The sequence below is a fragment of the Nesoenas mayeri genome (genome assembly GCF_963082525.1).
Source record: "Nesoenas mayeri genome assembly, chromosome: 1".
Lineage (NCBI taxonomy): Eukaryota > Metazoa > Chordata > Aves > Columbiformes > Columbidae > Nesoenas > Nesoenas mayeri.
In genome coordinates this window covers 211,905,950-211,930,707 of record NC_137541.1, presented here as the reverse complement: position 1 = coordinate 211,930,707, position 24,758 = coordinate 211,905,950, and the positions used below count along the sequence as shown (strand labels likewise).

The 24,758-nt window shown below is 45.4% G+C and overlaps 1 protein-coding gene across 5 annotated transcripts in view; it reads left to right on the top strand.

The window, feature by feature from the left end:
- Positions 1 to 24,758, top strand: part of RAB6A (RAB6A, member RAS oncogene family) — a gene marked incomplete at its 3' end in the record, with an annotated part of 61,747 nt that overhangs the window by 24,050 nt on the left and 12,939 nt on the right. For 3 of the 5 annotated variants that reach the window (XM_080354096.1, XM_080354095.1, XM_080354098.1), the window contains exons 2-6: positions 9,820 to 9,878; positions 15,318 to 15,371; positions 16,686 to 16,791; positions 18,499 to 18,610; positions 19,535 to 19,628. In XM_080354096.1, the coding sequence (XP_080210222.1) occupies positions 9,820 to 9,878; positions 15,318 to 15,371; positions 16,686 to 16,791; positions 18,499 to 18,610; positions 19,535 to 19,628 (425 nt within the window). Of the gene's footprint in view, positions 1 to 9,819; positions 9,879 to 15,317; positions 15,372 to 16,473; positions 16,597 to 16,685; positions 16,792 to 18,498; positions 18,611 to 19,534; positions 19,629 to 24,758 lie in introns of all 5 variants that reach the window. The other 2 variants (XM_080354099.1, XM_080354097.1) reach the window with 2 other exon arrangements.

The following is a 24,758-nucleotide window of genomic DNA, read 5'->3' as shown; positions in this document are numbered from 1 at the left end:
CGCTCATCTGCCGGGTGGGTGTCATTCCTTGTTAGATCACGCTCGTTCGCTCCATTCCATCGCTTCCCTTCCCGCTGGTTTGCACCAGACACTCATAAATATTCATGGACGCATCCTACCAGCCGTTTAGGTTTGTATACTTAGCTTATGGGCTGTTCTACTTTGTTAAATTCACATTTTATTTTAACGCTACTGAGCTAAAAGGCCGATGTCACAGTTTCTGCTTTGGGAAAGTGCTGAGATGTTGAGGCTGTAAAATATTTTGCTGGGAAATTCAAAACAAAGGAAAATTTCCTCCGTGGCAAACGTTCCAGCCATGCTGTTTCTTACTTATATTGTAAAATGAGGAAAGGGTGTGTTTGCACCTCAAGGAGATGCTGAGCTGTAAGAAAACTGACTTGACTTGCCTTGGAAAGTCCGGCTTGGATAGGACCTTCATAAGAACAAAGGGAATCGAATTTACAATGAGAAAATAAGGAATCCCAGAATCCCAGAATGTCAGGGGTTGGAAGGGACCTGGAAAGCTCATCCAGTGCAATCCCCCCATGGAGCAGGAACACCCAGATGAGGTTACACAGGAAGGTGTCCAGGCGGGTTGGAATGTCTGCACAGAAGGAGACTCCACAACCCCCCTGGGCAGCCTGGGCCAGGCTCTGCCACCCTCACCGGGAACAAGTTCCTTCTCATATTTAAGTGGAACCTCTTGTGTTCCAGTTTGAACCCATTGCCCCTTGTCCTACCATTGGTTGTCACCGAGAAGAGCCTGGCTCCATCCTCCTGACACTCACCCTTTAGATATCTGTCAACATGAATGAGTGACCCCTCAGTGTCCTCTTGTCCAGCTCCAGAGCCCCAGCTCCCTCAGCCTTTCCTCACACGGGAGATGCTCCACTCCCTTCAGCATGTTGGTGGCTGCGCTGGACTCTCTGCAGCAGTTCCCTGTCCTGCTGGAACTGAGGGGCCACAACTGGACACAAGATTCCAGGTGTGGTCTCCCCAGGGCAGAGCAGAGGGGCAGGAGAACCTCTCTGACCTACTGACCACCCCCTTCTAACCCACCCCAGGTCCCATTGGCTTCCTGGCCACAAGGGCCCAGTGCTGGCTCATGGTCACCCTGCTGTCCCCAGGACCCCCAGGTCCCTTTCCCCTACACTGCTCTCCAACAGCTCGTTCCCCAACTTACACTGGAACCTGGAATTTTTTGTTCGTTAACTTTAAGTATTTTAAAATACTTGAGCTCTGTCCAGAGGGGACAGGGAGCGTTTCTGAGACCAGTTCTGTCACTGATTCATTGGTCAAGATGCTGTGTCTTTTTAAATTAATTGTGACTTTGTGTAGAGCGCTTGCTCTTGGTTTTCTTAATTATTACTGTTCATCTGGGAAGTGTTAAAATGTGCTTAAAAAAAAAAAAAGAAGTGAATTTTTAAGTGGATTAACCCACCTCTCAGCATCTTAGGTGAACAGGAGCAGCACATCTTAACCTGAACTAGAGGACTGGGCGCTGATATTAATTCACACTGTGGATTTGAGACTTCAAGGTTTGTAAAGATGTTAAAATTCCATATAATGCCCAATATTATAGCCTGGGATTTAAAGAAATACAGAGTTTAAATACTTCATCACAATACTGTGGGTATCCTCCAACACCTGCTCCTGGGGGCTCATCCGTGTAACGCTTGGACTTGATCTTGAGGGTTTTTCCAACCGAAATGATCCTGTGATTCTCTGATGATTCAAAGATAAGGAAGGAAGAGGTGTTAGAATAAGACACAATCTCGACGGACCTTACACTAGTGAATTTTAGCACGTGTTTTACTGTCTGGATCTGTCGCTCTGTTTGAATTTAGGGAGGAAAAGGAAGAGCGGAGGTGTCGGAGCAGGGTGGCGATGGCAGCTTGAGCTTTCTTCTTTCCTCACCTCTGGTTATAAGAGGCCACTGAATGGAGATACTATTTTGTAGGAAATAACATTCCAAGGGGATGTTTATTCCTTAAGCTTCTGCTTCCTTTGAATTCGAATTAAAAAGAACCCGTTACCGTATACCTGCTGGCTTGTAGACTGGATGGTGCTGGTTTTGTGCCTTTTTGCAGCCTTGGAACCGCAGATTACCCTGGAATTGTCGAATAGCACGATACAAACATCCCGGTGTATTTTACAGATATATGGACTGATGCAGCAACATGTTAAATGTGTAACCCAGGAGTAATGAACTAACCATTCCACTTCATGGGTACAAGCCAATGATTCTCAAATTAAGAGGTCCAGACAGTCCCTGAGGTCAAAGTCATTGATCCAGGGCTGTATCAAACAGTTTTCAATAATGCTTTTAATTAAAGGAGCCAAAAAAAAAAGCTTTGTGGGTGCTGACCTGAAAAGAAATGAAGGATTGGCAGGGAGTTGTTGGCATAAAAAGGTCAACGCCAGTTGTCGGACGTTGTTATTGATTGCGTCTGCCATTCTAGAATGACTTTTTGAGCGAGGATGCTGTAAAACCGACACAAATAAACTGCCAAAACCCCCTTTCTGAGTTGGTTGCTCTGTTCTCTCTCCTCCTTTCCCCCACAACCGTGCAGGAACCGCTGCCAGCAGCATCTTTGCTGCTGTTTTCCTCATTGCGATGATGCGTTTTTGGCCAAGCAGCTGGTTTCTCCTTCCACCACCTGTTGTTCGCCATCCACACGGGACCCCAAGCGTGGAATTCTGTGGAGTTCACATCCATAGTACCTGCTTTTAAGTTCTTGAAGGACTTCAACTCATACAAGTGATGAAACCGCTGCAAGTGTATTCAATAGGCTTTGTATTCAGAGTTTGGTCCTTGCTCAGGGCTCCTTGTGCGTCACTCGATCCGGGGTTGATGGATTTGCTGTAAGTGTTTGATCTGTTCTGCAATATTAGTCTGGTTTTTGTTCTGTTGCAAATGAATCCGAAAAAGATAATCAAGGAAAATCAAGGTGAGTCGCCACCATTCGCTGGGATGAATGATATAAAACATGTTTCAATATTTCAACATCTCTGTAGTTACTGAAATGGAAAACAAACCCATTTGTTGCTTTTTCCGGGTTTCATTTATTTCTCTGTAACTCTGGATATTTTCCATTAACTTCCCAACCAGAATCTTCAATTCCTTCTTAGAGAAGCAAATCTGTTTAAAAGTACAAGAGTATAATTAATAACCTTGATCTCTAACTAGGCTGGGAATAAATGATCTTTAAAAGAGGCGATTTGAGCCATTTATATTGTACATAAAGAAGCTATTGGTGCTTTGTTATAATGCAAGAAACACCGAAGTAGCCTGAAAGCCACTTACACAATTTTTTGTGCTATGAACAGCACAAAATACTCTTATTTTTTGGAATGAATGGGGGCAGCCGGGCTGGGTGTGAGTCCTTAAGCGCTACCCTGCCTACCCAAAACATGCCTTGAAATCATCTGATAAATGTGGTTAATATTGCCTTTCGCTCTAAAAAAAACCCCAAACCCCCTATAGCTTTAGTTTTAAAAATTATAACTAACCTTTTTATTTATTAAACTCGGTGGATAAGCTTCATCTTCTTGAGAATTAGTTCGATGAGCGCGATCTGGCCCTGGCAGCGCTTTCAGGATCATGAATGAGTTTTGTTTCTTCATTTGGGGGAACTGGGTGAAGTTTCCGCAGCTCGACAGTGAAGAGCAGAGGAGGATTTTCTTTATTTCATATTTAAATGGCTGCTTTAATCACTTTAATACAGCATTTTTGTTTTAAGAGCTCAGGCTGACATACCTAAAAATATTCTTCTTGATTACTGGCTCATACAGATAATTTAAAGTCAACTATGAGCATCCTTTGGGGGCTTCTTTTTAAATAGTTTTCATGCATTCATAATTCAGTATATTATTCTTAGCGCTGATTATTTTTCCTCTTATTGCCTTGGGTTGGTTTTTCCACATCTGGACCATCACGTTCTCCAATCTCAAGTATTAAATCGTCGAGTTTCAGCGAATCTTTTAAGCATCAGGTCTCAAATAGCAGCAAATCTGAGCGTGAAACATGGAGCTGTGACTTCCAGCGGGACCCTCGAGCAGTATCGTGGTGTCTGTTTTGAGACTTTGCCTTCTTGGTAAGAAATGTCTTTTCAACACCTGAATTATTGCTGGATTAACTGCGTTACGGCACATCTACTACAAGAAATAATTCCAGTGAAGAGTTGTAGCATCACTGGGATTTCTCCTTCAACTGCAACTTATCCTCCAACCAAATCTTAAAGGAGTCTTGCAAAGGACAGATGAAACTTGGGGGTTACACCGCGGTTTATCTGTATATACGACGCGAAGGCTTTCTCATCTTCCTCTCTAATTCAGGCGTTTAGCTCTGCTAACCAAGTAACCTTTGAGAACTGGGAGAGATCGAGCGGAATTTTTCCAGCTTTCCAATGAAATGACTGGATAGATCGATTATTTTTAAGATCATTTTGCTTTGCCAATACTTCTTGGTTGTGGGGCTGGGATTTTGTTGTATCGCTGATGCTTTCAAGGTGCTAAACAACAACTGGGAGATTTAAGCGTGGCTTTTCTAGAAGAATCCTTGGACAAGATGTGAATCTTTAATACGGGAGAGGCAAACACATGCCTAAGAAAACCTAAGACCAGCTTCTCGTCCATCACACGGCACCAATAACACAATAATCAACGTCATTAGCGGTGGTTGGACGTACAAACCTCAAAGCAGGATGAGATGATCTTCAAGAATGGGATGAACGACCTTGAAATCCCATCAGATCAAAGATCGCAGAGATTAATGTATTGATTTCATCTCGCAGATGAACACTCGGGGCGTCCAGACAAAGGGGATCGATCAGCTCGACTCAATTAGTTGCTGAAGGCTTTGGATTCGGGTCCTCGGCGTTAATGGTGATTTCACCGATAGGAACTTCACAAGTTCTCATCTTTTAACTCAGTTACGTGTCTCGGGCACTTTGCTGCTGGTGATTCAGCTGCCAATTTAGGAGGACGTTTGTATTTGGGCAGCTGCTTGTTTCTGCCCAACCTTTTAGGAGTTTCCTCTTGTTATATATCACAACAACCCACTTCTTTCTGTCCTATAACACAGCAATTTATCAGAATTAATGCCATTAATGTTTCCTTGTACAGCAAAACACTTTTCCCTCAACCTCGCAGAAAAAAGCACCACGCAGAGTGTTTTTAACCTTTAGGAGGGTGAGTCCCGGTGAGTAACCAGTTCAATATGATCTCCAGGTCCAAATTCTTCCAGAGCTGAAGAAAATAATCTGAATAAGTCACATACCCATTGGAGCTGGTTTTATGTTGATACATTGATAATCTGTGCGCTTAAACGATGGTGGCTGAGCCACAGCTGGCCGATCAGGAGCTGATAACATGGACTTGGGTTTTGTTAGATCAAAACCTTCAGAACGCAGAAACCCCCCCCCGACGAACCCCAGACCGCTCCTGTTGTTCAACCGCGTCATGAGAAGAGTTTCCAAAGCCGACGTTCAGGTGCAGCGTTGGAACAAATGGTTTCTCGGGTTAATCGCTTCTTAGCTTCCCTCTGCTTCAAAAGGATTCCTGGATTCCTCGCAAGTAAATTCCTGTGCTGGAATGACACCCGGCAACTCTGCGTGCCAAGGGAGGGAGGAGAACCGGCTGCCCGCCCCAATAGCTCAGTTCGGGCTTTCATCACCCTTGCTTTTAAAATTGGGTGTGTTTTCTGGTAGGTCTTGGTTCGGACTCGGCTTTTAGCTGTTAAATCTTGATGTACAGAAAGAAAAGAGGCTGGAGATCACCTTTTTCTTACCACAGAATCACAGAATGGACTGGGTTGGAAAAGACCTCAGAGATTATCCAGTCCAAGCCTTGGTCCAACTCCAGCCCATTGACTAGATCATGGCACTAAGTGCCATGTCCAGTCTCAGTTTACAAACCTCCAGGGCCGGTGAGTCCAGCACCTCCCTGGGCAGCCATTCCAATGCCTGACCACTCTCTCTGCACAGAATTGCTTTCTCATCTCCAGCCTCAATTTCCCCTGGCACAGTTGAAGCCCATGGCCCCTTGTCCTATTGCTGATGCCTGGAGAAGAGCCCAATCTCCACCTGGCTAGAACTGCCCTTCAGGTAGTTCTAGAGAGTGCTGAGCTCAGCTCTAAGCCTCCTCTTCTCCAGACTGAACAAGCCCAGCTCCCTCAGCCTCTCCCCATAGGGCTTGTGCTCAAGTCCCTTCCCCAGTCTTGTTGCTCTTCTCTGGACCCGCTCCAGCACTTCAATCTCTTTCCTGAGCTGAGGGGCCCAGAACTGAACACAAGACTCCAGGTGTGGCCTCCCCAATGCAGAGCACAGGGGAAGGATCACTGCCCTTGTCCTGCTGACCACACTAAGTTACGTCTTTCTGTCACCTCTCAGTTCTGTTCGCTGTGGTAAAACCCCACTCGCAGCATTTTCTTCCCCACTTTTATTCCAGTTCTCTCTTTTTTTCATCCCAGCAGCGTACCAGAAATATTTAAGCCTAAAGGATGTCATATGCTACTGACTAACGCTGTCCTGGATGTGTTTGTGCACCTTTAAATTTTTCAAGAGATTAACCCAGTAGATTAAAAACCACAAAACAACACCAAAACCCAACAAGGCTGAAATCTTGACCATCTTCCTTTGGTTCTAAGCCCAGATTTCATACCCAGTTGTTTGCAATCTGGATTTTGAGCAGCGCGTCGTTACGATTCTTAATTCTGATCGTGTCCTCAAACTTGCAATCGCTCCAAAATTAAATTGGTTATTTTTTTTGGCAATGTTTCTTATTGTTGTTCTTTCTCTTTCAAGTCATGCACTGGGCATTCACCTTATGTATCCCCATGGCTTTAGCGTGCAACATGTGGGATATGAGTCCCAAAGTGATTAATCCGGCCATTTTTGGGGGATATTTTCTATACTGGGAGAGGCGAGATTGCCTATGGAGTGTCCATTTTATATAGTGAATATTTAAACTTCTACCCCCTTGGCCAAGGTGACTCTTTATATCATCCAAACCTGTGAATTTCTGAAGAGGAGATTCACCGACTTTACCTTTTAATTATAGATAAAGTGGGAATTGTGGCATTTGGCTTCTACCAGGATTTTTAAAGCAAGTTGTCGGGTTTTTTTAAAGGAGAAATGGTGATTTTTCAGCAGTCGCGGTGGAATTAAACCTGTAAGCAGTTGGTATTAATACTGAAAAAGAAAACCTTGGGATGTTTGAGAACCGAAGTGCATTGAGATGCTCTATCCAAGTGTTGGTTGAAGCGGATGGTTAAATATAAGCAAGCCAAGCGCCACCTTATTTTTCCCCTTGTTTTGTGAAATGAGTGAAGATACGGTGGCATATGAAATATAGAATACTTGTAGATTTTGTAGTTTCCTCCAAGAAACTATAACGTGAAGGGAAATAATGTACCAGAAGACTTTAATGTTCTTCATGGGTTGTGACGTAGCAAAGCGAATCATTTCATGGCTTTGATTGACACATCTAAAGAATTAAATTAGATGGTTGTGGTGCCACAAACCCATTCCTGGGGTTAATTTCAATGGGAAAATGTTGGATTTGCTCACCTGTGTCCCATGAGGATTTGTCCTGTACCACTTTGTGCCGTTTTACACATTTATGGGCTCCTGGGACAAACTGGGATAAGGGATTCAGGGATGCTGCCCATCTGAGATGCGTTTCTTCCCAAAACCCACTCACAGAGGGGGAATATTTGCTCTACCTTTGCTAAAGCAGCTTTTTTGCCTTCTGGGAAACCTGATTATACGTGTGGTGTGGAATATGTTAAAAATTCACCCAGGAATTCAGATGTCGACGGTGGGGAAAAGCCTTTTCTCAAGTCTGCTGCATTCCTCTTACTTTATTGATTCTGCAGAGTTAACTGAAGTTTGCGGGTGAATTAAAAAGCTGCTTAAGTACCATACTGGAGATCTTTGGAGGTATTCTTGAGTCATTTTGGTTGTTTCTTAAATAATCTGCCTACAATTCAGAGTATTTAAATACATTGAAGTGAAGTGGGTTGTTTTTGCTGGTCCCTTCCAGGTGAGGACGGCGTGGAGCACCAAAAACATGTCCCTTGAGTCTAAATTGGGCTTAGTCCCAGCTCAGCTGGATTGCTGGTCTTACAGGAGTAGAAATTAATGTAGTGACAATGATTGTTTTCAAATGAATCTCGTATTACTTGTCTTTTAAGGAAAATGAGGTGACAAGGTCTTCTGGTGCCTGGCTGGAAAGTTATGATGCGTGGAGTTTGTGTCAATCTGGGTTATGAGGGAATAGAGTGACTGTCAGCAAGTTTGCTGGTGACACCAAGCTGGGAGGAGTGGCTGACACGCCAGAGGCTGTGCTGCCATCAGAGACCGGGACAGGCTGAGAGTTGGGCGGGGAGAAATGTAATGAACTAGAACAAGGGCAAGTGTAGAGTCTTGGATCTGGGCAGGAACAACCCCAGGTTCCAGTGTAAGTTGGGGAAGGAGCTGTTGGAGAGCAGAGTAGGGGAAAGGGACCTGGGGGTCCTGGGGACAGCAGGGTGAGCATGAGCCAGCACTGGGCCCTTGTGGCCAGGAAGCCAATGGTACCTGGGGTGGGTTAGAAGGGGGTGGTCAGTAGGTCAGAGAGGTTCTCCTGCCCCTCTGCTCTGCCCTGGGGAGACCACACCTGGAATCTTGTGTCCAGTTGTGGCCCCTCAGCTCCAGCAGGACAGGGAACTGCTGCAGAGAGTCCAGCGCAGCCACCAAGATGCTGAAGGGAGTGGAGCATCTCCCGTGTGAGGAAAGGCTGAGGGAGCTGGGGCTCTGGAGCTGGACAAGAGGACACTGAGGGGGGACTCATTCATGGTTACAGATATCTAAAGGGTGAGTGTCAGGAGGATGGAGCCAGGCTCTTCTCGGTGACAACCAATGGTAGGACAAGGGGCAATGGGTACAAACTGGAACACAAAAGGTTCCACTTAAATCTGAGAAGAAACTTGTTCGTGGTGAGGGTGGCAGAGCCTGGCCCAGGCTGCCCAGGGGGGTTGTGAAGTCTCCTTCTGTGCAGACATTCCAACCCGCCTGGACACCTTCCTGTGTAACCTCATCTGGGTGTTCCTGCTCCATGGGGGGATTGCACTGGATGAGCTTTCCAGGTCCCTTCAACCCCTGACATTCTGGGATTCTGTGAAGTGAGGGGTTTTGACCCATTTTGACATAGTTTGTGATTTCACGTAACCAAGCCAAGTCGCGGTTACCATTGCTGGGGTGGATAATGATGTTTTTAACAGCATCTGAACCCGCTTGTACAGAAAAAGGGAGAATTAATCCATTATCCAAGGTGATGGGCAGATGGTGAACAAGCCTCTTGACAGCAATGCTCCTCAGTCTTGTCTTATATCCCATTATGTGACAAACACGGAGAGGGTGACATTGAAATACGCAGCCAGACGCGTTTTAAAGCAATATAGTGACCTTGTTTTAGGAGCGAGAAGAGCTGTTTTGTTTATAATAATTTCTTGCAGGGGTTGTCAGACCTATTGCGCTTGTTCGTTTGGTTCAACTAAAACTTCCAAATGACTCGGTAGAAATTGGAATGATGGAGTTACTTAAATTTTCATCTCTAAACATGAATGTTTAAGAGTCAAACTGGTGCTCAGGGGTGACAAAGGAGCCAACCTAGTGACTTTGCGATTATAACATCAAATACCTGCTCATTTGCTTGTAGAAAGTTCAATCGCAGACTATGAATCTATCGGACACAGAGTAAAACTCCTCCTGGAACCATTTTCAAATCACTTGTGCTGAAATTGTTCCTTGAATGTGTGTTTCTTTCTTTTTTTAGTGGGGAAGACGTCCTTGATCACCAGGTTCATGTACGACAGCTTCGACAACACCTACCAGGTAAATCAATTCATGTTACTGTATTTTATGAGGCCCCTCTGTTCCCACCGAAGGAAAAACCCACTTGTTTGCAGAGGATAACTGGATGTGCTTCAAGATGCTGTTTTATGCTGTCTGCTGGAATTAATACCACAAAACTGCTTGTTGCGCCCATCCCCATTCTGTGAATCCTCCTTTATTTATTATTCACATTGGGGCTGAAGCAGAGGTTCATTTAAAGGAGTAAATTAGGTTTTAAAAACCAAAACGAACCAACCCAACAGAAAACCATGAACAAAACGGCACCGCCGTGTTGCTACAGTGATTGAGGCTTTCAGAGACCTAAAGGGATCAAACCTTCTTTCCCTCATCACTCTTAGAGGCCAAATACCATCTGTAACATCTCAGGACACCTAAACACCCAAATAATATGTTCTAAGACCCCAGTCTTCACTGTTTCAACTTAAAACCATTATCTCCAATCCTTTCTGTTGCGGACAAGGAGAACGGCTTAATCTTAGGCTTACCTTGTGTTTTCCTTTTATTCCAACTTTGTATCCACTGCTTCGTTTTTGGTGACAAATCAACCCAAGTTGGTGCAAACTGGCTTTTCTAAATTCCAGGAGAGCTGCAGGACAAGCTACAAAAGCACTTTAATTGCATCAAGTGTGTTTTCTCCACGCAGAACACGTTTCATGACTCGGTTGCTGAGGTTCTGAACGTGCTAAGCTGAGAAAACCCAATGAACGCGAAGGATTTTTTAGGGGGGTGGGAAAAGAGGTAATGGGATAAAGAAATAACAGCACTGTGAGTCTCGTTATTTAGTGGCTATCCAAGTATCTTGTTTAATCCTGATTTGGCGTGCTGGAATACGCATCAACGCTCCCGAGGGAACAAACAGCCTTTGAAATTCTACCCACTGTAATTACACGGATGTGTGAATTCAGGGCTTTTATTGAATCTTTTGGTTTTCCGCAGTGTTTTTCTTCCAGGTCTGTTCTTTTTCTCTCCGGAGTCGCGTCCTAGTTCGTTCTCCAAGAGGTTTGACCCTCGGTGCTTGATAATAAATAGATGTCTGCATGCCAAGCTGGTCTGACATGGAGTCCTAAATGATCGCAAAATGGACTTAAAACAATAAGAAATCTTAAGAGCTTACAAGACGGCTTCAATTTAACTCTCACTGACGCGTGGTGTAAATGGGGAAATAAAACATTGGCATGAAACGGAGCTAATTACTGTAATTAAGGTGGTACTTAGTATAGTGTTATTAGTCCAAAAAGCTCTGTTTTGCTGTGGTTATGACTGAGATAGGGCGATGTGTCCTATTCTGCAATAGCTGGAAGAAAGAATAAGTCATGAAAGGTCCAGTAATTCGCCCCAAAATCACACCCCACGTTAGTGTCAAACCACAATATCCATTTCTGGATGCCCAGAATTCTCTAGAGACCTCTCAAAACCAAGTACTGAAATGATAATGTATATTAAACTCTGTACATGGTCAGCTGTAGGTTACTTCATGGATGATTTGCTCGATCTGGACATTTCTAATAAATTTTAAACACCTTTTTTCTGCAAACCACTCCAATTTGAATAAGGTTTTTGTGTTCAGTCGGTAAAACCAGCAAGCTGCTGTTTAATGAAGTCCGTGCTGTGCATTCGTTTTCTTTTGGTTCCCGTAGCTTATTAAGAAGCTATTTTTATGAATTGAACAAGAACTCACTGTAACCGTGTTGAGGAGCCCCAGACACCCCAAAGAAACTTGTGCCATTGCTGGTTTGTGTTTGACCAGGACCGTGGATGTTCTGGGAAAGATTTTCCTCCTTCTGTGGCACCGCCTGAGGTGTCTAATGAGAGACCAGCATTGGCAAGTGTGGTGGTTCCCTGAGAATCATTGAGATTTGGCAAGAGGAGAATTAAAGGCAACACTTCTCCTTTAGTTTCAGCCTCTTGGTGGAGGAGAGAGGACAGTGAGTTCAAAATCTGGTCTGTGACTTGGAAGATAATTCAGATTCTTCCTTTGCCTTGGGACGATGGGGTAGTGAGGTGACTGTGAACTGGCTGAAGGGAAGAAGCCAGAGAGTCGTGGTCAATGGGGCAGAGTCCAGTTGAGGCCTGGATCTAGTGCAGTGCCTCAGGGGCAGTGCTGGGGCCGCTGTTATTCAATATGTTCATCAATGACTTGGGTGAGGGAATAGAGTGACTGTCAGCAAGTTTGCTGGTGACACCAAGCTGGGAGGAGTGGGAAAAATGTAATGAACTAGAACAAGGGCAAGTGTAGAGTCTTGGATCTGGGCAGGAACAACTCCAGGTTCCAGTGTAAGTTGGGGAATGAGCTGTTGGAGAGCAGTGTAGGGGAAAGGGACCTGGGGGTCCTGGGGACAGCAGGATGACCATGAGCCAGCACTGGGCCCTTGTGGCCAGGAAGCCAATGGGACCTGGGGTGGGTTAGAAGGGGATGGTGAGTAGGTCAGAGAGGTTCTCCTGCCCCTCTGCTCTGCCCTGGGGAGACCACACCTGGAATCTTGTGTCCAGTTGTGGCCCCTCAGTTCCAGCAGGACAGGGAACTGCTGGAGAGAGTCCAGCGCAGCCACCAAGATGCTGCAGGGAGTGGAGCATCTCCCGTGTGAGGAAAGTCTGAGGGAGCTGGGGCTCTGGAGCTGGACAAGAGGACACTGAGGGGGGACTCATTCCTGGGGATCAATATGGAAAGGGTGAGTGTCAGGAGGATGGAGCCAGGCTCTTCTCAGTGACAACCAATGATAGGACAAGGGGCAATGGGTACAAATTGGAACACAGGAGGTTCCATTTAAATTTGAGAAGCAACTTGTTCGTGGTGAGGGTGGCAGAGCCTGGCCCAGGCTGCCCAGGGGGGTTGTGGAGTCTCCTTCTGTGCAGACATTCCAACCCGCCTGGACACCTTCCTGTGTAATCTCATCTGGGTGTTCCTGCTCCATGGGGGGATTGCACTGGATGAGCTTTCCAGGGCCCTTCCAACCTCTCACATTCTGGGATTCTGGGATTCCTTGTGTAGTTTGGGGTAATTCTGAGTGGCCTGTAAAACGCGGTACCACCAGTTCCATATTAGCCTAGAGATGGGTGGATGAATTAAAAATTCTTCTCCTACATGACCCCACCCATAGTGTGACCCTCTTGAGCTTTTTATTTGTTCAGCTTTTTGCCTATAAACCCGCAATTGGGCCTTACAGTGCCTCCCATCCCATTCCTGCGTGTTCCAGCATTTTGCAAGTGGGTTAAGCCTTCCTCTGTCTTAATTACAGTAATTAGCTCCATTTTATGTCCATGTGCTTTTTTCCCCATCGATAAGCAGGCTCTTCTACTTCCTTATCGCACAGCTCTTCTTACAACCCATCTAGAAAGATCCCTCAAGCTTTTTTTTCCTCTTTTCATCAGTATTGCCACAAAAAACCTCATTATAGGTTATTTATTTTAATACAACACAAAACAAAAGCAGAAGGTGCATTTGTCTTTTAAGGCTTCGTGCATCTCCCTGACAATTCCAGTATCATCTCCCTGAGCTGTTGATGCTCCAGTTCTCAATGACAACCAAACATCACCAGGTGGTTGATTTCTCCTGGTGCTCCTGATCCAGCCGGGAAAGTTGGTTTTCTAACGTGTTGTATATTTAGCTGCAAATGGAAATTCACTTTTGGCTTGTTCAGTTCTGCTTTATTGTCCCTTTGAAGCTCTTTTTTTGGGTATTGCTCACAAGCAGGCTGGTTTTATTCTTTATTCCCACCGCGTTTTTGATAGCGGTTAGTGATGCTTTTCTCTTTCTCTTCAACATTATATAAGGATGTTCTCGGTGAAGCGTCTCAAAGCTCGAATGCAGTTACACCGCAGTGAGATCACAGAATCCCAGAATGTCAGGGGTTGAAGGGCCCTGGAAAGCTCATCCAGTGCAATCCCCCCATGGAGCAGGAACACCCAGATGAGGTTACACAGGAAGGTGTCCAGGCGGGTTGGAATGTCTGCACAGAAGGAGACTCCACAACCCCCCTGGGCAGCCTGGGCCAGGCTCTGCCACCCTCACCACGAACAAGTTTCTTCTCATATTTAAGTGGAACCTCCTGTGTTCAAGTTTGAATCCATTACACCTTGTCCTACCACTGGTTGTCACCGAGAAGAGCCTGGCTCCATCCTCCTGACACTCACCCTTTAGATATCTGTCAACATGAATGAGGTCACCCCTCAGTGTCCTCTTGTCCAGCTCCAGAGCCCCAGCTCCCTCAGCCTTTCCTCACACGGGAGATGCTCCACTCCCTGCAGCATCTTGGTGGCTGCGCTGGACTCTCTGCAGCAGTTCCCTGTCCTGCTGGAACTGAGGGGCCACAACTGGACACAAGATTCCAGGTGTGGTCTCCCCAGGGCAGAGCAGAGGGGCAGGAGAACCTCTCTGACCTACTGACCACCCCCTTCTAACCCACCCCAGGTACCATTGGCTTCCTGGCCACAAGGGCCCAGTGCTGGCTCATGCTCATCCTGCTGTCCCCAGGACCCCCAGGTCCCTTTCCCCTACACTGCTCTCCAACAGCTCCTTCCCCAACTTACACTGGAACCTGGGGTTGTTCCTGCCCAGATCCAAGACTCTACACTTGCCCTTGTTCTAGTTCATTACATTTTTCCCCGCCCAACTCTCAGCCTGTCCAGGTCTCTGATGGCAGCACAGCCTCTGGCGTGTCAGCCACTCCTCCCAGCTTGGTGTCACCAGCAAACTTGCTGATAGTGCACTCTGTCCCCTTGTCCAAATCATTGATGAATATATTGAATAATATAGAATAATATAGGCCCCAGCACTGCCCCCTGAGGCACTGCACTAGATCCAGGCCTCAACTGGACTCTGCCCCATTGACCACGACTCTCTGGCTTCTTCCCTTCAGCCAGTTCACAGTCACCTCACTACCCGATCACCCAGACCGCACTCCCTCAGTTCAGCTGTGAGGATGCTGTGGGACACTGTGTCCAGTGCCTTACTCACTTAGATTTAATATTAACTCAGTTAACTGAGCTTTACTTTTGTTGCAGCAGATGTGAAGATTGTCGGCTTTAATTTAATGAAAAAGGCTTAATACATTAAGATCTATGGCAGTCGGGAAGAAAACAACGTACCCAGTTACCCTGGATCAGCGAGCAGACGCTAATTTGGATCATATACATAAAAATCCTTCCTGATACTCTTACAACTGTATGGATTGAAATGTCAACGTGCATCAATTACGCTTAACAACCTTTTGTGCTTTAAGATCTTGCTGTGGATATTAAGGAAGCTGCTTATTGAATCGTACGTATAGGTAGAGCCCTATCTAAAAAATGGGAAAACCACATTTTGGTGTATTTGATTTTGCAGATGCGCTACAGGTGCCGAATTCGCTCCCCTCAAAATCACTACGCTCGTTTTGCTTTGACCCGTTAATTGTTTTTTCTTTCACTTTTTTCTTACAGGCAACGATTGGCATCGACTTCTTATCGAAAACCATGTATCTGGAGGATCGAACAGTGAGTACGATTTTCATTGTGCTTTTCTACGGGCGGCAGGAATGAGGATCAGCGACTGTTTTAATTGCGCGGCCCGCGGGTCTGAGATCCTTGAGAAGTACAAACCTCGTCCAGGTTGACCCTTCGCTCTTTAGGGCCTGAGAAATCACCGTCTTTAAAGAAAAGGATGATACAGATAGTTTGAGGGCTGCGTAATTTGGAGAAGGAGACTATGAGTGACCCCTTCAGCAAGACAGAAAGATAAAATAGACATTGCTCAGTGTTGCTAGTTAACAAATAGCTTTGAACATTCCTTGTTTAAAAAGAAGGTTGCATTCAGCAGCAATCCGCAAATGATAGTTGCTGCGTTTCTAGCTCCCAAAATGAAATCCAGGGCTTTGAAATGAGCTCGGATTCTTAATTAAGAAATTCAACTATCGAGCTGTTTGCAGGCGCAAATTATACGCGGTGCTGCATGAGCTTGTGAGATCGTATAAACCCACAATAAATGTGATTTATTCAAAGCAATTCAGGGGTGAGATGCGGCCCTTGCGCATCTCGCCGTGCGTGTTGCTTTTAGCATACCTTATATTTTCCTTCAGAACCTTGATGGTAAGAGACATTGGGCCCCTCTGTGCGCACGTCGCTTTGCCGCGTGGCCGAGGCTTAAATAAGGAGCAATAATTAGTGTTCTATGCCCATTAAAAAGTCGCTTTAGCAGCTTTTCCAGCACTGGAGGCTCTTGTTGCGCAATACGGCGTGTGCTCTGAAATACCAACAAACCGCGGGACGGGTGCAAGCGGCAGAGCACGAAAACCTCATGTAGACACAACTGCGGGTCAAAATTCACATTGGGCCCTTCAGTTTGAAAGCTGAGCTGTTCTATTTCTCCCCCTTTTTGGAAGAGAAGCGTTTTTAAATAAGGAAATACAGCGGAGATAATTGTACACACACCAGTTTACCTCCTGCTAACGCTTGGGAGAGATCGCTGTAAAAAAGGAGACTAAGCTGCTACTCCCTGCATGAGTTGATCATTTTGATTTCCAAAAAAAACAAGTAAATATTTATTCATTGATTTTATTTTAGTGGCAGTTTGGCTTCTTTAATTTTCTCCCGCCCACAGATCAGGTTGCAGCTGTGGGATACTGCGGGTCAGGAACGTTTCCGTAGCCTCATTCCCAGTTACATCCGTGACTCTGCCGCTGCCGTAGTAGTTTACGATATCACAAGTAGGTATATTGCACTGGTTTTGACCTTTTTTTTTTTGTTTTGTTTTTTGTTTTTCTTTTTTTTTTTTCTTCTTATTTTTCTCGCTTGTTTGACTGATTTCGTTAGGTACGGTTGCAATTATGGGACACAGCAGGTCAAGAGCGGTTCAGGAGCTTGATTCCTAGCTACATTCGTGACTCCACTGTCGCAGTTGTTGTTTATGATATCACAAGTGAGTGGGGGGAATTCTGCATTTCTAATACTCTGCCCTTTCCATCCTTTAGCTTTGCATGTCCTCTCACAGTCATCTGCTCCTTCTTCATCCTGGCATGACAAAGTAGACTTCTTTTCTTCCGTTGTAGACAATCGGTTGCTGTCATAATGTATAAATTGTCTTACGAACGACATGGTTTTCTAACCCTTTCCTATCACGTTCTCCTGAAGCCTTAAATCCCGACCGGGCTTGTTGCACTTTACCCTCTTCCATCTGCTTTTTGATCATAATATCACCCGGGACTTTTAGTCTCAAATATGTAGATAATCCGAATACTTCACGTAGAGACTTTGTATCCATCACTGTAACTCGCTTCACTCCATTCGCCCTCCCCACCCCCCAAAAAATCGATCAATCTGGGACATGGGCTGGGGGGGAAACCGCATTAACATCACATTTTCATTCCAATCAGCCACTTGGACATTTTGCAATGTGTAAAAACTTACCCGCTAAGCCCTTCTCCTTTAACAATTGTTCTTTCCTTTCTTACTAAGGTATGTACATTTTTGTGAACTAAAAATATTGGTGCTTCTTCAAGCCTTTTCCTTCTGTCCCTCCCCTCAGTCCAGAGCCCCCGACTTACTCGAGTTCTGTATTTACAACAAACAGAAAATGTGGTTTAGGAGAACTAAACCTTCCGACGCTTCCAGTTCTAAACCAGAATCAACTGGGAGCAACGGCCTAATGCTACAAAAGTCTTTTCATTTATAAAGACTAGAAGATTACCTAGAAAAGCTTTAATTGTTCAAAATAGCACGTTCGTTTGGGCTAAAATTACAGGTTCGCTGCGAACTTGGGGATTCTTTTACCGGCTTAGCAAATTCAATATTACCAAGTAGTAAAGAGAAGAATTAAGACGCTGGCAAACGCTCAAGTCTTGACTGTCTGCCGTACTATATATAACTATGCAGTAGAAGGCATTAAAATGAAATCAATCGATATTTGGGAAGAGCTGCTGCCCCTTTTTTGCAGCTCAAATGCTGTTTGTGGAGCTCGTGTAGATCAGGGTAGTTTCCAGAAATTCCTATTTTGATGCTTTTTGGGATGGATCCTCAAGAAAACGTGTCTGTGGACAGGCTAAATTGGTCTTTTTGGGTCTGTGCAAATGGTTTGGAAGCTGTTTGGAACTCGGCGTTCAATAATTAAAGAGTCGCTCGTGTATTGTATAATTGATATTTCCTAGAGCTTACCAAGTAAAGATGTGGTTACTTTGCACAAATGTGTACCTGTTATGAAGTACTTTTAAGAAGCAATGAAACCGTAGGAATCTCTTGCTCCAGACGCACAAGCCATGAGTAGCGTAGAATACAACAGCACATTAATTCGCACTCTCCATATAAAATATTTGACGTTGATCTAAAAATAAAAGGGTCTAACACACAGTGATGAGACTTCTTGATTGAGACGCTATCAAAACCAACTTCTAGCTCAACTCAATTCATTCCCTGGCTTTGAATTCACTTGGAGTGAATTCCCCACCCATCAACGCCAAAATTTTCATCTATTCAGTGTGGAAAGACTGAAGTTTTCGCTCGCCGGTTCTTCATCGCTCTGCGATGCCGATTCCAGAGCGTATGAAGCTTTGATTTGAGATATAAAGCTGTATTTTGCGGCGATGTGTGAGGAATATCGCGGTGATCACCCCTCTCCGCTGTTCTCCGGTAGATGTCAACTCGTTCCAGCAGACAACGAAATGGATCGACGACGTCCGAACGGAACGGGGCAGCGACGTCATCATCATGCTGGTGGGAAATAAAACAGATCTAGCGGATAAAAGGTAAAAACTCATCTTTTAAAAGAACGTTTGCATTATCGTTCTCTTTTTTCTTTTCAAAATGCTCAAGCTTGTTTTGAAGATGCCGGAAACGGCCACGACTAGAGAAATAAACTTCCCTTGTTTGGTTAAGTTTCCAGCACAATGAGTCAAGAAGCTGTCGTCAACTTGTTCAGATAACAAGAAGGGAGCGTTAACTGCAACCTCCATCACTAAACGAATAAGCTAAAGTCATTACAAATATTCACATTTAATAGATTTGCTCAGATATAAATGAACGGCGCAAGTAATCCTCCCGTTTAAAACTCTTTGGGGGTTTTTGTCAGTTGGCAAACTTCAATATTTGGACTAGAAGTTGTGCATCTTCAGCTTTTGCTGCGTGGTTCGACATGAACACAAAGGAATGAGAGGTCACAAAGGTAAAACCAAAAGCAAGAGGGGAAGTGTTCTGGATTCGATCCAAATCCCTGTTTCCTCAGAACAGCTTCGCTCGTGTCTCTTCGTATTTATAACAACCTTTTTTATGGCATTCATATGCTCTTGGTCGTCTTTTAAGGTAGTTGGGTAAGCTGCAAGTTCACAGTGGTTATTGGGCATTTAAATCTTATCGATTGCTAATTGTTCAGATGGAAAAGCACAACGTCCTGGGCAGGACGTAGAGAAATCTTATATGTTCTGCTGGGAACTTGAGCTCTATTTTGTGAGCTATTTTGTGCCGTAAAGCCCATCTGATACCATAAAATGGTGACATTTATGTACAACTGTGCTCAGGTTTTCCCTGTGCGCGGGGAAAGAAAAAATGAAATGCTTTCTGAACCGTAATAAAACAGTCACCTGAAGATGAAAATCTTAATTTTCAAGGTGTTTGTCTATTTTTTTGGTGTTAATTTTGGGGTTTTTTTATTATTTCTGTCTTATCTTCTCCAGACAAGTGTCCATTGAGGAAGGAGAAAGAAAAGCCAAAGAGCTGAATGTAATGTTCATCGAAACTAGCGCAAAAGCGGGATACAATGTAAAACAGGTGAGAACGCGGCGACCGAAGCTGCTTCTGTTGGTCCATCCTTGTGGAACTGGAGATGTCCCAGACAAGGGGTGTCAGGGGAACCTTTGTGGTCTATATGCAGCAAATAACATCTGAGTTGACTTGTTGGCTGAGCAGCAAATGAATTGGAGATTCTTGAAGAAGCTTCGTGGGTGTGGAATTGTATTAGGAACAGTTTATTCGTGGAACGGGCTGTCAGGCATTAGAACAGGCTGCCCCGGGCAGTGGTGGAGTCACCATCCATGGAGGGGTTGAAAATAGGCAGAGATGAGGTTTCTCAGGGCCGTGGGGTAGTGCTGGGGCTGGGGAAGCAATTAGACTCAATGATCTTAAAAATCTTTTCCAACCCAAATGGTTCCATGATTCTGTACCTCCCTGTATTCTTGCAAATCCAGATTCGGTGTTTATGTTGAAGGGATTAAGGCGTGAGCCAAAAAGTTGGGCGAATATTGATCTGAGGACCTTTGCTGATATCGGTTCGGTGAATAAATGCGGGCAAACCAGTCAAGGAGGAGCGTCAAGTTGTGGTCAATGGGGCAGAGTCCAGTTGAGGCCTGGATCTAGTGCAGTGCCTCAGGGGCAGTGCTGGGGCCGCTGTTATTCAATATATTCAATATATTCAATATATTGAATATATTGAATATATTCAATATTCAATATCAGTGACTTGGATGAGGGAATAGAGTGACTGTCAGCAAGTTTGCTGGTGACACCAAGCTGGGAGGAGTGGCTGACACGCCAGAGGCTGTGCTGCCATCAGAGACCTGGACAGGCTGAGAGTTGGGCAGGGAAACATTTAATGAATTAGAACAAGGGCAAGTGTAGAGTCTTGGATCTGGGCAGGAACAACCCCAGGTTCCAGTGTAAGTTGGGGAACGAGCTGTTGGAGAGCAGTGTAGGGGAAAGGGACCTGGGGGTCCTGGGGACAGCAGGGTGACCATGAGCCAGCACTGGGCCCTTGTGGCCAGGAAGCCAATGGGACCTGGGGTGGGTTAGAAGGGGGTGGTCAGTAGGTCAGAGAGGTTCTCCTGCCCCTCTGCTCTGCCCTGGGGAGACCACACCTGGAATCTTGTGTCCAGTTGTGGCCCCTCAGTTCCAGCAGGACAGGGAACTGCTGCAGAGAGTCCAGCGCAGCCACCAAGATGCTGCAGGGAGTGGAGCATCTCCCGTGTGAGGAAAGGCTGAGGGAGCTGGGGCTCTGGAGCTGGACAAGAGGACACTGAGGGGGGACTCATTCATGTTGACAGATATCTAAAGGGTGAGTGTCAGGAGGATGGAGCCAGGCTCTTCTTGGTGACAACCAGTGGTAGGACAAGGTGTATTGGATTCAAACTGGAACACAGGAGGTTCCATTTAAATATGGGAAGAAACCTTTTCATGGTGAGGGTGGCAGAGCCTGGCCCAGGCTGCCCAGGGGGGTTGTGGAGTCTCCTTCTGTGCAGACATTCCAACCCGCCTGGACACCTTCCTGTGTAACCTCATCTGGGTGTTCCTGCTCCATGGGGGGATTGCACTGGATGAGCTTTCCAGGTCCCTTCCAACCCCTGACATTCTGGGTTTCTGTGAGCATGATGGCCCAAAATGCTTCCACAGGACAGTGAGACTGTGTAAGGTGTCGTTCCCACTCTGTTGGAAAGCAAATTTTCTTGGACAACCTGGGCTATTTATTTTTGGTAGATGATGAGTTGTTGAGTCCTGGAAGCAGCAAAATGTCCTTTGAGCTGATGCAACTGCAGCAAAATCAGATTTTATGCTGCAAGATGAGCCACAGCTCTTTAAATTCCAACGTTGTAATACTTGTGTTAATGAAGACGCATCACTTGACAATCGGGGAACTGGTCAAAGTAGGAAACGCCGGGGAACTGATCTGGTGTGTACAGGAAAGAAATTATGTTTGAGCTTATTAGTTGTGTCAGGAAATACGCTCACTAGCAGATCTTGAATACAGAATTAGAGCCGTACGTCCCTACCAGCTTGGTACATAATGGGAAGCTGATTTTTATCATCCATCTCATGATTTCTCAGCTGGAATCGTGGCTGATAAAGCATTTGGCAGCTGATTTTATGGTAGGAAGAGGCGCAAGAGCACAAGGTGAAGACGTTCATTCTTGGGTGCCTCCACATATGTATATAACCACATAATGTATATTTTATATACAGTTACTCAAGTAGTTTCTATGAAGAGTTTTATCAAGGGTTGCTAAGACAGGTTTATAAATTACTTTGTGTGTTATATACAGAATGAAGGGTCTGTTATTAAAATATCCCTTGGCGTTGTATATTAATAGCAAAACGATTCCCTCCCTAATAGAATAATTAGACGTGTTAACTCAGTGCTGCCTTTGGCGCCTTAGCGAGCAGAGGAGCGTTCGCTTGCAGGACCCACCAATTATCCTGCCACAACACGGGGGCTGCTTTGTCATTAAAACTTGGATTCTGCGCTGGAATCCTTCATGTTTCCTTAGACGAGGGGATGTGCGCTTAGAGGAATGATGATGAAGGTGAAGAATCACAGAATCGCAGAATCGACTGGGTTGGAAAAGACCTCAGAGATCATCCAGTCCAACCCTTGGTCCAACTCCAGCCCATTGACTAGATCATGGCACTAAGTGCCATGTCCAATCTCAGCTTAAAAACCTCCAGGGCCGGTGAGTCCAGCACTTCCCTGGGCAGCCATTCCAATGCCTGACCACTCTCTCTGCACAGAATTGCTTTCTAATCTCCAGCCTCAATTTCCCCTGGCAGAGTTGAAGCCCATGGCCCCTTGTCCTATTGCTGATGCCTGGAGAAGAGCCCAATCCCCACCTGGCTAGAACTGCCCTTCAGGTAGTTCTAGAGAGTGCTGAGCTCCCCTCTAAGCCTCCTCTTCTCCAGACTAAACAAGCCCAGCTCCCTCAGCCTCTCCCCATAGGGCTTGTGTTCAAGTCCCTTCCCCAGTCTTGTTGCTCTTCTCTGGACCCGCTCCAGCACTTCAATCTCTTTCCTGAGCTGAGGGGCCCAGAACTGAACACAAGACTCCAGGTGTGGGCTCCCCAATGCAGAGCACAGGGGAAGGATCACTGCCCTTGTCCTGCTGACCACGCTGGTTTGGATACAGGACAGGACACCATTGGCCTTCTTGGCCACCTGGGCACACTGGTGGCTCATGTTGAGCTTCCTGTCCATTAGTCCCCCAGGTCCCTTTCTGCCTGGCTGCTCTCCAGCCACTCTGTGCCAGCCTGGAGCGCTGCAGGGGGTTGTTGTGGCCAAAGTGCAGCACCCGGCACTTGGCCTTGTTGAACTCCATCCCACTGAAATCAGCCCACTTTTCCAGTCTATCCAGATCCCTCTGCAGAGCCCTCCTGCCTTCAGCAGGTCCACACTCCCTCCCAACTTGGTGTCATCAGCAAACTTGCTGATGATGGTCTCAATCCCCTGATGTAAATCATCAATAAAGATGTATAACAGGACTGGACCCAACAGTGACCCCTGGGGGACACCACTAGTGACTGGCCACCAGCTCAGTGCAGCCCCATTCACCAGCACTCTCTGGGCTCTGTGGTCCCTCTTTCCTTGAGGGAGTTGCTGATACATCTCCAGAAATCCATGTCCGAGCCTGTGAGGTCACTCATGGCTTTCGGGGCCACTTGAAACCCTGATGATTCAAGATGTAAGCAGGAAAATCTCATATGCTGTTCCTGTCATCCCTTTTGGAATAAAACGTGCCTTTTAAAGCTCCCGCAGCCTTCGTCACGGAGGGTGGAACCTCCATTTAATGCATTACAAAGGAACACACTTTGGCTTTTTATATTTGATGCTGAAGGGATTGTAGTAACGAGATTGTCGGAGCATGAAGCCATTTCTGTTGCTCTACCCCCCTAGAGAAAAATCTCAGTTGTCTAATGGAAGTCTAGACAAATTACGCCTCTGATTTTAATTGCCAGGTAAGACTATTTGTGTCAGAAAACACGTTTGGTGGTAAGAAGTGTTGATGGGAACCCGGGGGCTACTTTCCTCTGTATTAAATGGCAGATTTAGTGTTCAGAGACAGAATTCTTGTTCTTCACTCGCACCAATGAACAGTAATATCTCCAGAACTTGGGGCTGTTACGTCTCTGTTCTTTCTTTGTTTTGCTCCTTGTGTTACAGGCCTGGGATTTTCAGGAACGTCAAAGCTGCAGAATATTTGAAACTCTCATATTTTATTAGTTCAATAAACAGTTGTTGAAACAATTCTCAAAGGATAAGACTAGATGACTTTTGGAGGCCCTTCCAACCCAAACTGTTCTATGATTCTATGGCTTTTAATGCCACTAGTTATCTAGTTCTCTTTTCCTTGCAGCTCTCTATTGAAAGGTAGGAATTTATTTTATAGGCTTATCAATAAATTCCTCCCCAATGAAACTGGAAAGTGTTTGGGTACAAGTGCAGAAGGGATTCCTGTCCCGTAACCTGTATAAATCGCTCTGAATGCAAATTCGACCTTCCTGTAACTAATAAATTGTACCCGTAATAAATTCTGGTTCTGCAGAACAACGTTGGTTTTCACAGAGGATTTTCAGTTCAGGTCTCAAATTATTTCCGATACAAAGTTTGTATTTTGACTACACATAATGAAACACATTGATGTGAAAATGATAGTGCCAGATGTTAAATATGAACGTGAAGGTGAATCTTGCACTAGTCCACTCGTGCGTAGGTTCAGATTCAGCGGTTACCACGTGCAGCTTTGATACTGTGTGTGAGATTAGGGAACATGAACTGGTTTGGGGTTGGTTGGTTGGTTTTTCCTCCGTGCCAAACTTTTGACACTATTGAAGCTTCTCAGGTTGTTGGTGCTTCACTTGGCAGCCTTGAGCAGTTTAGAAAAGCTGGTGAAACATTGTCATTTCCCCACTGTTCTCCTGGATCTGGACCCTGTGCCCTGGGTCAAAGGTGGCGAATGGCTCAAGTGAATGCACTTGGAGTTGAACCCCATGTCCTCCTTTATTGGCCTTTGTGCATTTCCATCCCCTTCTCATTAAGGTTTTGCTTTCTGTGCAGCGTTGGGTGTAAAAACCTTCATGTTACCAGTTCCAGAACCAGCTCTATTCACTAATGCCTCATGTCAGGCCCACCAGAGCTTCCTTG